At 46.6% G+C, this 13,386-nt stretch overlaps 1 protein-coding gene across 3 annotated transcripts in view; it reads left to right on the forward strand.

The window, feature by feature from the left end:
* The window catches only part of nav2a (neuron navigator 2a), a 98,184-nt gene that overhangs the window by 57,755 nt on the left and 27,043 nt on the right, over positions 1-13,386 (forward strand). For all 3 annotated transcript variants that reach the window (XM_048969622.1, XM_048969624.1, XM_048969623.1), the window contains 2 exons: positions 8,832-8,961; positions 12,307-12,610. In XM_048969622.1, coding sequence (XP_048825579.1) covers positions 8,832-8,961; positions 12,307-12,610 — 434 coding nt within the window. The remainder of the gene's footprint in view (positions 1-8,831; positions 8,962-12,306; positions 12,611-13,386) is intronic.

Raw genomic sequence — 13,386 nt, forward strand, 5'->3', positions numbered from 1 at the left:
ACCTTGGAGGTGTGAACTCTGAACTGGGAATAACGTTATGTACGAATTAACAGCGTTCCACTACAGCAAGTTGGAAAGCCATTTAACAATACCAGGGACCCGTTTCAAAAAGCTTTCCCAGCTAACTTGTCAGATTTATTTTACCCCAGTTTAAATGGCCTTTAGACTACCTTAAGTCCTGCATACTGAAACTGTCCCCAGTTCTAGCCCAGTTAATTGTTAGCCATTATTAGCAATATCAGTGAATAAAAACACATTACGTGATATTTTTTGCATAAAACACCATAGCAACATGTCCACAGATAGCGATTGGACACTACTGTGTGTAAGACCGATTTAATGAGCTTCAAATAAGATGTAAGTGCTAATAAACAGTATAGTACTACAGCTTTAACTTCTGTTGATAAAGGGCGTAGCCATCTTAGATTCTGAGGTCAGGGTTGTGTTGATTCCTCCGAGTTCATGAGTTGGAATTCCGACTTGAGGGGGTGTTCCAGTTGAAATTTCCGACTATGAACTTGGAATTTATGAATTATGAGTTCAAATGGAACGCAGCATAGGTGCATGTGTTTGAGAGGGGTTCAGTGGGACCGACTCTTGTCTATCCGGTCACAAAGAGCTGCTTTTTAACCAGGACAGGACCACAGTACTAGTGAATGTGGACTAGGGGCTCACTGACTTTTGTCTCCAGAGTCTGCATTTTGCAGATTGCAGCTGTTTAAGCATTGTGTTTGCGGCTGTCACCTTCAGCGCCGTTGATGTTGCCTCAAAAGGCAATGATATGCCGCTTCTGGGGACATCAGGAGAGGGCATGTTTAAAAAGCAGCTTCGCATGCCCCTTACTCACCTACCACATCGTGGTGCCTGTGCTTTTATACCATTGTGTTCTGTGAGTGATTATTGTCATTATCTGTGACCCAGATCTGTAAGCAATAAATCCTTTATTTCTATATCCCGAGCACCCACCTCTTCCTGTCCTCTGTGCAGAAATGCAATCCGAGATTGTTTTGACCGGTACACAGCTAAAGGGCCTTGCTTCTGGCTAACAGCTCTGGTTACCCCCGATGGCACAAGTGAGGGCTTCGTGTAGCAGGGCAAGGCTTCTGCCCACTGCGCTGTCTGGTGAAGGGACAGTCCCAACGATCCCCCTGAGAGGTTCAGTTTGGCTAATGAGCTGCTCCAATGCCTACAGAATGTCCTAATGGGCCTGGCTCCACCTTGGTAAAGCAACTAATGTTTATTTTTTATTGTGTAGTGTGAGACAGTATGTCACACCCTGCTTTGGTTTGGCTTCTGCAGACCGTTCAGCGATACAGTAACACACACGTAGCCCTTTGCCACCAACATAGTGCTGGTGCCGGTGCCTAATTTGGAGCTGGTTCCATGCTTTTCCACCACTGATCACTTGGTACTGCACCCGAAAAACTGGCTCTGGCCCAGCACCTCAGAATTGCCATTGTGAAACTGTGAACCCGTGATGTCAGAGTGTGGGGAGGGGCTACAACGCACTGTAAACTTCAGCAGAGCTGCATTTGACATACTGTATGCACGTTGTATGTGTCAAAAAGAATGTGTCAACTAATGCTAAATTGTGAATGGGAGCTTATTTTATCATGAACCTAAACATTCTCTATCAAAAAGCGCTACTTAACAAACTCAAAACTGTTACATGCCCGTTGTCGTGTGTGTGGAAATGCGTCCCGGCTACCAGTCAGAGCCAGTACTGACACGACACTAGTGGCATAAGGGAGACATAATGGAGATGGACACACACCTGCGTTCACTTAATCACACAAAAGCTTTCTTCTTTGTGTCAGGTCAGACTGCTTGTGATGACTCCTTTGATTTTCACTCCTGCTGTTTGATTTCAAGCTCTCTGCTCTTAGGACAGTCTACCCAGGATTGGGATGTAAAAGTGCAATGGGATATGTGGCTGTTGCATGTTTCTGGTGCGTCACCAGCTGAGCCTATCCTGAGACGTTCCGGGGGCGAGTGAACCCACATGCCGAGCCTGAAACCCAAGCTTCCCTGCCAGCTCCAGGACCTCCTCCTTTCCTGACCTAGGAGCGCAGGCTGTGAGCTGGATTCCTGCACCACAATAAGGAGAGAGAGGCCGTTCTTGGCACCTCCGGCCCCATGCTAAACCCTGGGGATTTAAACTTAGAGAAGGGGCAAAGAGAGCCTTGCAAATGCCCGTCAAAGGGGGGCGCTGGCGAGCAGAAGCACAGATTCGCTCCCTGCAGCCCAGCGCAGACGTGACTCATGTCCCCGCAGTGTCTGCCGGATGGCTTCCTTCACGGTGTGCTGGAGCTGCCGGGGGCAAATTGGAAGGCCGTGCAGTGCCAGTTTCCCCCACCTTATCCTTTTATCCTTCAGTGCGTCGTGTGGGGGGGTGGGAGGGTGTGAGAAAGAGGTCAGAGCAACCAGGCTGAAGAAACTCAATCTGCTTTATGTGAGCTGTTGTTCCACAGCCCTTGTTCTTGGCCAGGTGACAGAAGAACTGGGAGAAACAGTTTTAGCCTGGAATTAAATGTCTGTGTGGCAGCCGCGACCTCGTTCACCTGTCCGGGGCTGGTTAAAGGTGTCTCAGTCAGAGAACCAAACCCCCAACCCAGCCTTGTTTTTCCCTAGGGCAGGGAGTATTTTAGTCCTCTTTGGGGAAGTTATCACCCCCGCCCTGGCCTCAGTGGCCACATCCCACGGACAGTGCTGGCTGTGGCCACACCTTGTAGCCAGTGCTGTGCCAGAACAGCTTGGGGTGCCAGGTCTGTTCTCCCATGATTCTCTGTTGGATGCTCGACGACTCCTTTGTTGACGTTGATTTTAAGGTGATGCAGAGATTGGGTGATTTGTGCAGGGTGCAATCTTGCCACAAACGCTGAGATCCAGCATCTGCTGCTACTGCAAATGCTATAATGCTGTCATTCTGGGAGTGTGTGTGTGTGTGTGTGTGTGTGTGTGTGTGTGTGTGTTTGTGTTTGTGTGTGTGTGGTGGGGGGTGACTCAGCAGTTGGTGCGAGAGGTTCTATTTTGGAGGGAAATCTGGGGCTTTCCTCTTTGGTCAGCTTTAACGACCAGCATGTTGACACAACACACAAGCTAGCGTTTGCCTGGGGGGGAGGGCTGGAGACAGATCATGCTACAGAGCTGTTCATCATGATCTAAGCACAGCGATAACCAGCCTCCTCCACCCATGGCCTGGCACTGAGATTCTGCTGGTCAGAGAGGCACAACGATAGATAAAAATATGTTTTATAAACATATTTCAGAGTCAAAAATAGTAGCTTTTGGTGAGTTCACCTCAAATTCCCAACATTGTCAAAATACAGTACTGAATGCTGACTCTGCTCTGCTGCCTTTGCTCAGAGCCCTGACTCTCCTCTGCTGCCAATCCTCTGAGCACTGACTCTGCTCTGTTGCCTTTGCTCAGAGCCCTGACTCTCCTCTGCTGCCATAACTCTGAGCGCTGACTCTCCTCTGCTGCCATCACTCTGAGCGCTGACTCTGCTCTGCTGCCTTTGCTCAGAGCCCTGACTCTCCTCTGCTGCCATAACTCTGAGCGTTGACTCTCCTCTGATACCATAACTCTGAACGCTGACTCTTCTCTGTTGACATCACTCTGAATGCTGACTCTGCTCTGCTGCCTTTGCTCAGAGTCCTGACTCTCCTCTGCTGCCATAACTCTGAGCGCTGACTCTCCTCTGATGCCATCACTCTGAACGCTGACTCTCCTCTGCTGCCATCACTGGGAGCCCTGACTCTGCTCTGCTGCCATCACTCTGAACACTGACTCTCCTCTGCTGCCATCAGTCTGATGGCTGACTCTCTGCTGCCTTCACTGGGAGCCCTGATACTGCTCTGCTGCTTCACTCCATGCTCAATCTCTGCCTTTGATCAGAAACCAGACACTGCTCCTCTGCGTTCGTTTATGCTTTTGTCTGATTTCTTCTCCACTCTAATTGAAGGCAGGACCTTAAGAGGCCACATTCCGATGCGCCTCCTCACGCAGGCTACAAACACAAAGATAAGATTAGACTTTTTATTTTTTATTTTTATCCCAGCCCCACACACTCACTTTGAGCAAGAAACGGAGCCGTGAGGGTGAGCCACCGGGCCAAATTCCTGATGCTGTGACCCTGTCATTTCTTTGGGTTTGAAAAAGCCGTGTGACACCGCAGGCGCTGGACGGCTGTGCTGGAATGCGCTCGCCATCTCCGAGAGCAGAAATCCTCACAGTCCTCTAAATATGCTGCCTTTATGTTGCAGCCCAGTTTGCCTCTGAACGACCAGCCTTAGTGTTGCTATGTTTATATTCCTGATGATCAGGCAACACCAAATTACTCCTCTCTGTGTTTGTGTGTTGAGTGCTGTGCTTTTATGAAAGCTTAATATAGTTTAGTCTTCTTTAGTTTTTATAGTTTTATTTTTTGACTAAAGTGCTTGCTTGCCATTAAACTATTCGATCTGCTGTTTCTGTGGATTAGAGATTCACATGATGCAGACTTTGCTTGGCATTCGCTGTATGGGGCATTCTGCTGGGTCCTTCTGCTTCCCAGTGGTCTGCAGCAGGAGCTGCTATTGGCCCAGAGCCTGCAAGATACAATGAATAGCAGGTGTGGGACTGCGGCCAATTGAAGGTTGCTGGACAGGGCAAAGAGGTGCATTCATGGAAATGCGCTGGTCTGCAGCTGGCTCCAGTGTGATGCATTTTGATAGACCCAGATTTCTTTTTGTTATTACTATGCAACAAAAGAGTTACGTAATATTGTAAATATGTTTTGTTGTGTGTGTGGAAAGCATTCAGTGATAAATCACACTTCTGAGGAGAATATGTATGGGGGGGCACATGTACAATAAATGCCTTTACCTTCCCGTGATCTAAAATGTAACGGCAGAAGCCTCACATTTTGGGATGAAATGGAGCAGTAGCTGCTTCGTTCTGCAGCTGTGTGGATAAAAATCTGACCTTCTGTGCCCACATTGGAGGGGAACCCGCAACTGTTCCTTTTTGGAAGCGAGGACCCTCCCCCCCCCCCCTTTCCAGAGGAGGAGGAGGAGCTGTCGGCATGGAGGCAGCGACAGGCCCGTTACTCTTGTTTATCCTGCCCTGATGAATGTAGGTGTAAGCTTCAGCCACGCAGGTGGGGGATGGGCAGCATGTCGCTAGCTGAACAGTAACGTTAACCGGTTCCTGCCGGCTTATATATTCCAGATTGTGTCATGATGTTGAGGGACAAAGACTGTATGCTGAATGTACAGGTGCCATCCCTGCCTCTGGTCACCCCCTTTACACTCTGGGTTAATAAAGTGAGTGAAAATAGGACTGTCTGTGGTGTAGAGGGACTGATTCAGGAGGTGTTCCCAGTCAGTCTTCTTGGCTTATTTTGACTTTACCAGACAACTGCTGCTGTCCAGGAGCTCTCAGCTCTCGCCTCATAGGGCAGATTAGCCTGCAGTCCTGAGAATCTCATCTGAATGGTCAAATCTGTAAAATGTCCCAATGTGAGCCGACCCAGTAGCACCTTGAGCTTGTCAGGGCAATTCAGGTCACTTGTGCCTGTTAGATGGGCCTCAATATTGTTTTACTACAGGCCATGCAGTAATTTGTAGAAACACACTCACTATGTTTACATACACACTAAGAAAATCCAGTTATTGTGTTAGTCTGACTAAAACCAGACTTTTAAAGTATATGTAAGCATGTTAGTCCGACTGAAATCATACTAAATCAAATTCCTCTTAGTCGGACCAAGAAACCGAAATAATGCGATTAGGAGTCGTAGAGTGCTGCAGGCTGTCCAGTGGAACTTTTTCACACTTCCAGATTCACGTAACGGCAGTCGTCATAAATAGGGAACTGAGGAGATGATGAGAATGAATCTTTGTGTCGCAGCGTCATTGCGATACTTGCCTGATTTTCCATGAAAGATCCCTTTAGTGGACCTGGTTCTCCTTCACACCGAGGACGCAGCTTGACCAGGGCTACAAACTATTTTTTTGAAAATTTCTTCTGTGACTACGAAGGTAAACAAAACCTTGCCTATCTGAATTGCTGATTACTGCTGTCATTTAACATTATTTATACATTTTAATGACCAAATTTTATTAATTTTTTTTCTGGAGTGTCCGATGTTGTTAACAGACAGGTTGTAGTCAGACTGAAGTGCTACAGATCAATGAGAAAGAGAGAGGAGCCCCATAAGCTTGAGCTTTATTAGAATCAAGAGCAGTTCTGTGATTTTTAAATTTGTGTTTTTATATTATCTGCGTTTGCCGATAAGTTATGTGCTGCATACGTCCTAAGAGCTCCAGCACTGCGCTGGTTAACTCGGCATGGGGATCAGGTTACGGGCTTGCTGGCGATCTGCTCCTAGCCCTCGCTCTCCCGCCGATTCCCACAGTGAGTGAGGAGCGCCAACAGAGCGAGTGGTGGCAGCAGGGGTCTGCGCCAGGCAAAGACACGGCCTGAGAAGGGCCTCCTCAAGCGGCACAGTGGCCCAGGTAGGGCTACACTTTTTTAGTCCTAGACAGGCTTCATCGGCTCTGGGTGAACTATAGGAACCTTTGACATTGCCTTTCTATGACCTGATGCTCATTTTCCCTCCCAGGGAATATCTGAGGAATTTTCATTTTGTCTTGAATTAATCCCTGGAAGTAATGATTGCTGCTTACAAAAAGTTTGTGGTTATTTTACAGCGAAGTATAGAGAGGATACAGTAATTCTTTCTGGGTTTTTTTCTGATTTCTGAAATGCTTTTGCTGGTAAATGAGTGACATTTTGGTGTCTTTTGGTTTGCTGAGACAGCAGTGACTTCAAGTATTCAGACTGTCTTGGCTATATTTATTTTTAACATTAGCGTCTTACTCAGGGTCATGTCTTTAGTTCATCGAAGTAGTGCTCCGCTGAGTTTTCGTGCACAGATAGGCTTTAGAAAGAGCTGGGTCCTTGCCCAAGGCTCATAAATTTTTCTCTTAATCTCTGTCTGTCACACCGCCAGACAGCCTGCTTTACCTCAGTCACCAGGCTCACAGAAGACATGTTCTGGACTGGAACACAGAGCACACCGCTCCTGCCCATTCTCTTTTCATCTCTGTAGTTTTATCTTATTTGTTTAATTTCTTCCCACAATGATGCCATTTTCCACTCTGGTTAAAAAGCCTTTATCCTCTTTTCTGTCCAGGTAGCTTGCTGTTGCTCACAGACCACGCCCACCAGTAGTTCTCCATGTCGCGCTAATCTACCAGAACAAATCGATTGTGGTGTGAACTAAACATAGCCAGCAGCAGGCTCAGCCACGCTGCCCCCTTTGCCTTCCTGTGTCCTTTTTAATGCCCTGTTTACAAAGCCACTCGATTTCCTGCCTCACAGATAGTCCATTGATCTTTTTACTTCTCGGTTTTTAACTAATCCCACATTCAGGCAACAATCAGTAGGCTGTTTGATCCTCCCACCTTGCATTCACCCTTCAGGTTCGGCAACAGACCAAATAAGCCTGCCCCCCCCCCCCCCCACCTATTTTTGTTAAAAACCAGTATCACTGGTTGGGTGTCAGCACCATATAAACAGCTCATCTCCTCATCCATCCAGTCTATAAGACTGGAGGTTAGGTTGTGATGGCATGCAAGCACCCTTATGGCCCATTAGATGGGGGATGAGGGGAAGATGTTTGGTGTTTGATTGGCTATTGGAGGCTACCGCTACGCCCAACAAGCTGGAGTCAAGGAGTCCGCCGTCCTGGCTGTCGGCAGGTGTGTGGGGGTCGGCTCAGCTGCAGCTGTTGTTAATTATTCACAGTATATCCCCCCCCAGCCCCAACAACCAGCATAGACTGACTGGTTGCTACCGAGGCACAGAGATCAATGGAAATGGGTGAATATGTGGAAGTGAATTGGAGCAGATGGCGGGAAAAATACCTGGCAGACCGTGTTCTGAGAGTGTCTGGCAGAGGCCCCTGTCCAGAAGATCTTCAACTCACACCTCTAGCAGAATTCCTCCTGCATTGTTAGGGAGGCTGGAGACAATGAGCCCAAATGGGCAAAGTTCCGTGCCTCCATTGCTGAGGTGACTGTGCAGAGCGGTGTCTGGAAGGTTGTTGTCATAGGGGCAACCCCGGTACCCATTTGTGAACATTAGAAGTAAAGGAAGCCATCAAGCTGAAGAAGGAGGCCTTCTAAGCTCGATGCTCTTGATGTTGTTGAGCTATCATGGCTGAAAAACCTCTTCATCGTTGAATAGAGGTTGGAGTTGGTGCCTTTGGATTAGCAGGCTGGAGTGGTGGTCCCAATCTTTAACTTCAGGTAGATCACACTCCAAGGCTTCCTTGGGAAGGTCTATGCTGGGGTACTGGAGAGTAGAATCTGTCCAATGGTCGAACTTTAGATCCAGGAAGCGCAATGCAGATTCCATCCTGGTTGTGAAAGACTGATTCAGTAGTGAACCATTTTTTATGCCTCTCTTATAAAATGTCTTGCTAGCGGCTACATGTGTTAAGAAACATGTTATTGCACATTGGATGGGAATGGCTGTTCCTCACTCCTCCTAATGGTTTTTAATATACTTTGTGGTTTGGATCCTTCCATTTCATTGCTAGTTCAAGACCTGCCTGGTGAAAACCTTTCTTTGTGAATGACCAGTGTCATGGACTGTCAGTTTGGGAGGGCAGATATTGGGGCAAAAGGCTGTCAGCAACATCATGTTCAAAGTTATTGCACAGCCTCCCAAGCTGACCTCCCACACACAGAGGTGGGTCAGCAGGTTGGTGGAGAAGGAGGTGATGCCCTATGGTTTTAAAGGACCCCCACATCATGTGAATGTGTCCTTCTCTCTGCAGCTGGGACGACAGCAGCTCAGTCAGCAGTGGGATCAGTGACACTGTGGATACCGATGACATTAATACCAGCTCCTCCATCAGCTCCTATGCCAACACGCCTGCTGCCACGCGCAAGGCCTTAGACGGACAGGTGAGTAATGCTGTGCTCTTCCCAAGACTGTCACAGAGCGTGTTACCTTCTGTGGCAACCGTACTGGCAAACATGACCAAAGCAGGAAATCTGATGGGCAAGATGTTGTTGCTTTTGCGTGCACAGCTGGAAGTGACCAACGTCAGACTCAGAGAAACATTATAGTTGTCTCAACCAATATTTTTACATGGCTGATAAATTTAAAAGTCAGGTGTGCGATACTCATTAATTCAAGGCTAAAACAAAGCATTTACTCCTGGTGACATTTTAATACCTTAAAAGCAGAAACCGCTGCTCTCTTGGGTTTTACAGACTGTGTTTGCATTCAGCCTGTTCCCAGTCTAGTGCTCTGATAACATCACCACTGCACATGAGCAGAGCACCAACACAGTCATGTAATTTTGCACAGAACTCCAAAAAAGGAGTTCTCTTACTTTTACTGCTTAAGCTCACATAACTAATCAGATGTTCAGAAAGTCCAGCTGCAGGTGTTTGGTTTGTTTTGAAGAAGAGGAGCCGACTGATGGTGAACAATTAGCAATAGTTCTGGAACTGATGAGTTTTATTGCAATGTTATGGTAAAAACCCTTTTCATTCTAGTTCTTTTGTGCTTTTCTTTGGCTACTGTGGTGGGTTATGGAGCTTTTATGGCAGTTTCAGTATGCTGGTAGTTCTGAACATGTTCCGAAACTTTATGAGATTTAGAGGAGACTGGAGCCACCACATGGTGATCAGATGTACCTGAGCTCTCAGATCACTGATACCTGGAGGTGGGGTGGGGGGAGTGCAGGGTTGGGGGCTTTACTATAAAGCTCTTTACTTTTTTAGGATAACTTCTGCGCCTCATCTTAGACATTTTGCCTGCCTGAGCTGACGTTGTTCTCAAACATCACAGGTTCACAACCATGTTTGTGGGGGCAGAAGGGCAGTCTTTGCTAATGGAGCCCATGGTGTCTGTCCTGAGCATGGAGCATTTGCTTGGCCTCTGCTTGATCGCCTTTTTGAAGTCAGATGAAACTTAGAACAGTGACTATGTTTGTCTACCTGAAGGGCCTCTGAACACTTCACCATGGCAGCCTAATGAGGGTTGGTGTGTCTGGCGATAGGCCACTGTGAGTGGGTGCAGAACTTTGGCCAGCATGGTTTCTATGCCTCCATGTGCACGTCACAGGTACCTCACGGCCCTTTTATGTGGAGCCTGTATTTCCCTCGTGCCAGACAGCAACTGGAATGAATGGAAACAAATGAAGTTGGGCACCAAAGCCTTTCTACAAAGCCAAGAGTCACATTTTTGGCACTGTGAAAACTGTTGCCTTTTATAGAACTGCATTATTCCCACGGACTCTCAAGTGCACTATATACGTTTATTTTTTTTGGGCTGATAAAATGAGAAATCGATTAACTGTTTCATCGGTACATATTTTTTTAAAGTCTGTTGAATGGGCAATAAAGAATAACTGTGTTGTAATGGGACCTTTACCAGATTATGAAAGTTGTCTTGAAGGAAGTTTCTTTGGTTAATTAGAGGCCCATGTAAGAGCCCAGTCTGTGCAGCTCATTATGTCCGGTCTTTGAGAGTCTTTCTTTCTAGCTGACACAGTAAGCGGCAGTGCCGTGTTTGCTGATATCTCGCTCACTGTGCCTTTGTTTACACTGGCTGTCCTTGTGTCAGCTTTAGAACTTCTTGTGCCTGTTTGTGTGGAAGCTTGTTCATTTGTCGTCACAAAATGTTAATGGTTTACCGAAACTTAACAGCTTTCTAGCGAACAGTTTTACAAAATGCAAGGTCAATGAACAGATTAACCTTTTCCTCAGGTAAATGTATGTCAAAAAGAACACGTAAAAGGGTGACTAGTGAGCCAGTGAGTGATCGCTGGTCACTGTTGTGTGGAGGTTGTGGATACCAAGTGCAGATGTGTGCAAGGAGACAGAGGTAAGGAGGTTCTCATGACCATACAGCTGGTGGCGTGCTTATGCCGTTTGGGCTGGCATGCAGTCTCAGTGTGCGAAACACCAGCCTTGTGCCCGAACTGTAATGCAGTGAGCGAGGAGCAGTTACCAGAAACCATCGAAAGGTGCTATAGTGAAGCCTGCCTTCATGATTGATATATCCTGCACATCTTCTCTTGTTTCCACCAATGTGGTGCTGGACTTTTTCCAAACGTGGAACTAGGCCAGAAAACACAGCTCCAGTATGGCACCACAGAGAAGCTGGTCTCAGAATTTCGAACCGTAACGTCGGCGAAAGTGGGATGGGTTATTGTCCAGACCTTCTGCATGCATGGAAAAACCAATCTATAAATGATATAGTTTTGTCTAATATCGCAGGTGCCAGTAGTGGAAGAACTTGCCAGTTTATTGGCTGAATAATGTTACATTGTTTTTTGTATTCTGTGGAAACCTATAAGAAAACAAAAGTGGATACAGGCAATAGACACACAGCGCAAGGAGTCATACTCTGAAGTTTTTCTTCAGTTCTGCAGCTTATAAAAACTTGCAATCTGAAACAAATCAAAATAAATCCAAAAAAAATGGACTTCATATGAACCTTTACTTTACTCTCACTTCTGCATATGTAACATCTGTGGTCCAGTCTTTTTTGTAACAAGTGGAAATGCCGGCAGGTTCTCAAAAGGCACCAAGCAGGAACCAGCACCAGCACTGGCTCTGTGTTGGTGGAAACAAGGCACTACTCAGGCTGAAGTTGAATCATCTAGGTTTGGGTTCACCGGAAGTAATGGGTTTTTTTCTAGGGCTGTGAATAAAAAAAATATGATAATCTTACCGATTTATTTGTTTAATTACGATGAAATGCAACTAGGGGCGGCATGGTGGTGCAGTGGTTAGCACTGTTGCCTCACACCTCTGGGACCCGGGTTCGAGTCTCCGCCTGGTTCACATGTGTGTGGAGTTTGCATGTTCTCCCCATGTCGTCGTGGGGTTTCCTCTGGGTACTCGAGTTTCCCCCCACAGTCCAAAAACATGCTGAGGCTAATTGGAGCTACTAAATTGCCCGTAGGTGTGCATGTGTGAGTGAATGGTGTGTGAGTGTGCCCTGCGATGGGTTGGCCCCCATCCTGGGTTGTTCCCTGCCTCGTACCCATTGCTTCCGGGATAGGCTCCGGACCCCCCGTGACCCAGTAGGAAAAGCGGTTTGGAAAATGGATGGATGGATGGATGGATGGATATTTAAATGATACATATGTCAAATCAATCACAGAAGCAATAACACGTTATTAAAAATAATGCTATGTGTTAAGGTGATACATTTCCTAGCCCTCATTTTTTCTCATGCATTTTAATAAGCTAGCAGGTTAATCTGAAGGATGATTCTGTGTTCCACAGCCACAGACGGATGCAGAGAAGCACTCAGTTGTGGAGTGCAACTCGATGTGGTCCAGCGACGATATCAAGCGGTCAGATGGGGGCTCTGACAGCGGCATTAAGACTGATCCCGGATCTAAATGGCGGCGCAACCCCTCCGATGTCTCAGATGAGTCCGACAAGAGCACGTCCAGCCGCAAGATGGCCGGCATCTCCCACACGGGCTCGTGGAGACGCGGCATGACGGCCCAGGTGGGCATCACAGCACCCCGGACCAAGACCCCACCCACGTCTGGTTCTGCTGCGATCAAGGCACAGGGGGCTGGTACGTGCACGTCTGGGGTGCTTCTGTGTCCTTAACACAAAAACAATTTAGAAATCTGAGCGCTGAAACATCTCCACATCCAGCAAAAAGATGCTTCTCTTGTTTAATGAGAGATCGGGTTGCTGATGATATACTCTACACATGCAGTGTATGCACTTACACGTGTTGTCACTATGCAGGCGGCACTGCTGTTCATACTTGCACGTGTGGTTTATGTCAATCTGGCGGACTAAAAGTTATTTCCACCATGGGGCAGTGCGAAAATACCATCTTGGTCGGGTACTTCATTTCTGGTCTTACTTGTTTGTATGAGGTTGTGGCATGAAATGTTGTACACTTGCTTCCTCCACAGCAAGTTGCTAAATTTGTAATACTGCTGCGGTGTTCTGTATATTCTACCTACTGCTCCACATTTTATTGTTACTTTGCTGTGCCACATATCAGTTTATCTTATATTGAATGTTGCATTACATGTTGCTAGATATCTTGAACTAGTTAGTATTTCATACTTAGTATTATGGCTGCATGATATCAGAAAAAAATCCAATCCAAGGAGTTCAAAGTACAGTGGAATCCACTTGCAGTGATCATGTCTGTAAGGGCAAAATTGATCACTATAAGCAGAGGATCATTATAACCAAATTATTTTACTTTATGTCTCAAGCAGATTTCCATCTAATTTTAAGAATGACCATAGTTTAATTTTTTCAGTTATCATGTATTAAAAAAAAAAACAAAATTAACACTGTAAGCAGACTACTTGATTACTATATGCA

This window comes from Brienomyrus brachyistius, chromosome 11 (genome assembly GCF_023856365.1).
Source record: "Brienomyrus brachyistius isolate T26 chromosome 11, BBRACH_0.4, whole genome shotgun sequence".
Taxonomy (NCBI): Eukaryota; Metazoa; Chordata; class Actinopteri; order Osteoglossiformes; family Mormyridae; genus Brienomyrus; species Brienomyrus brachyistius.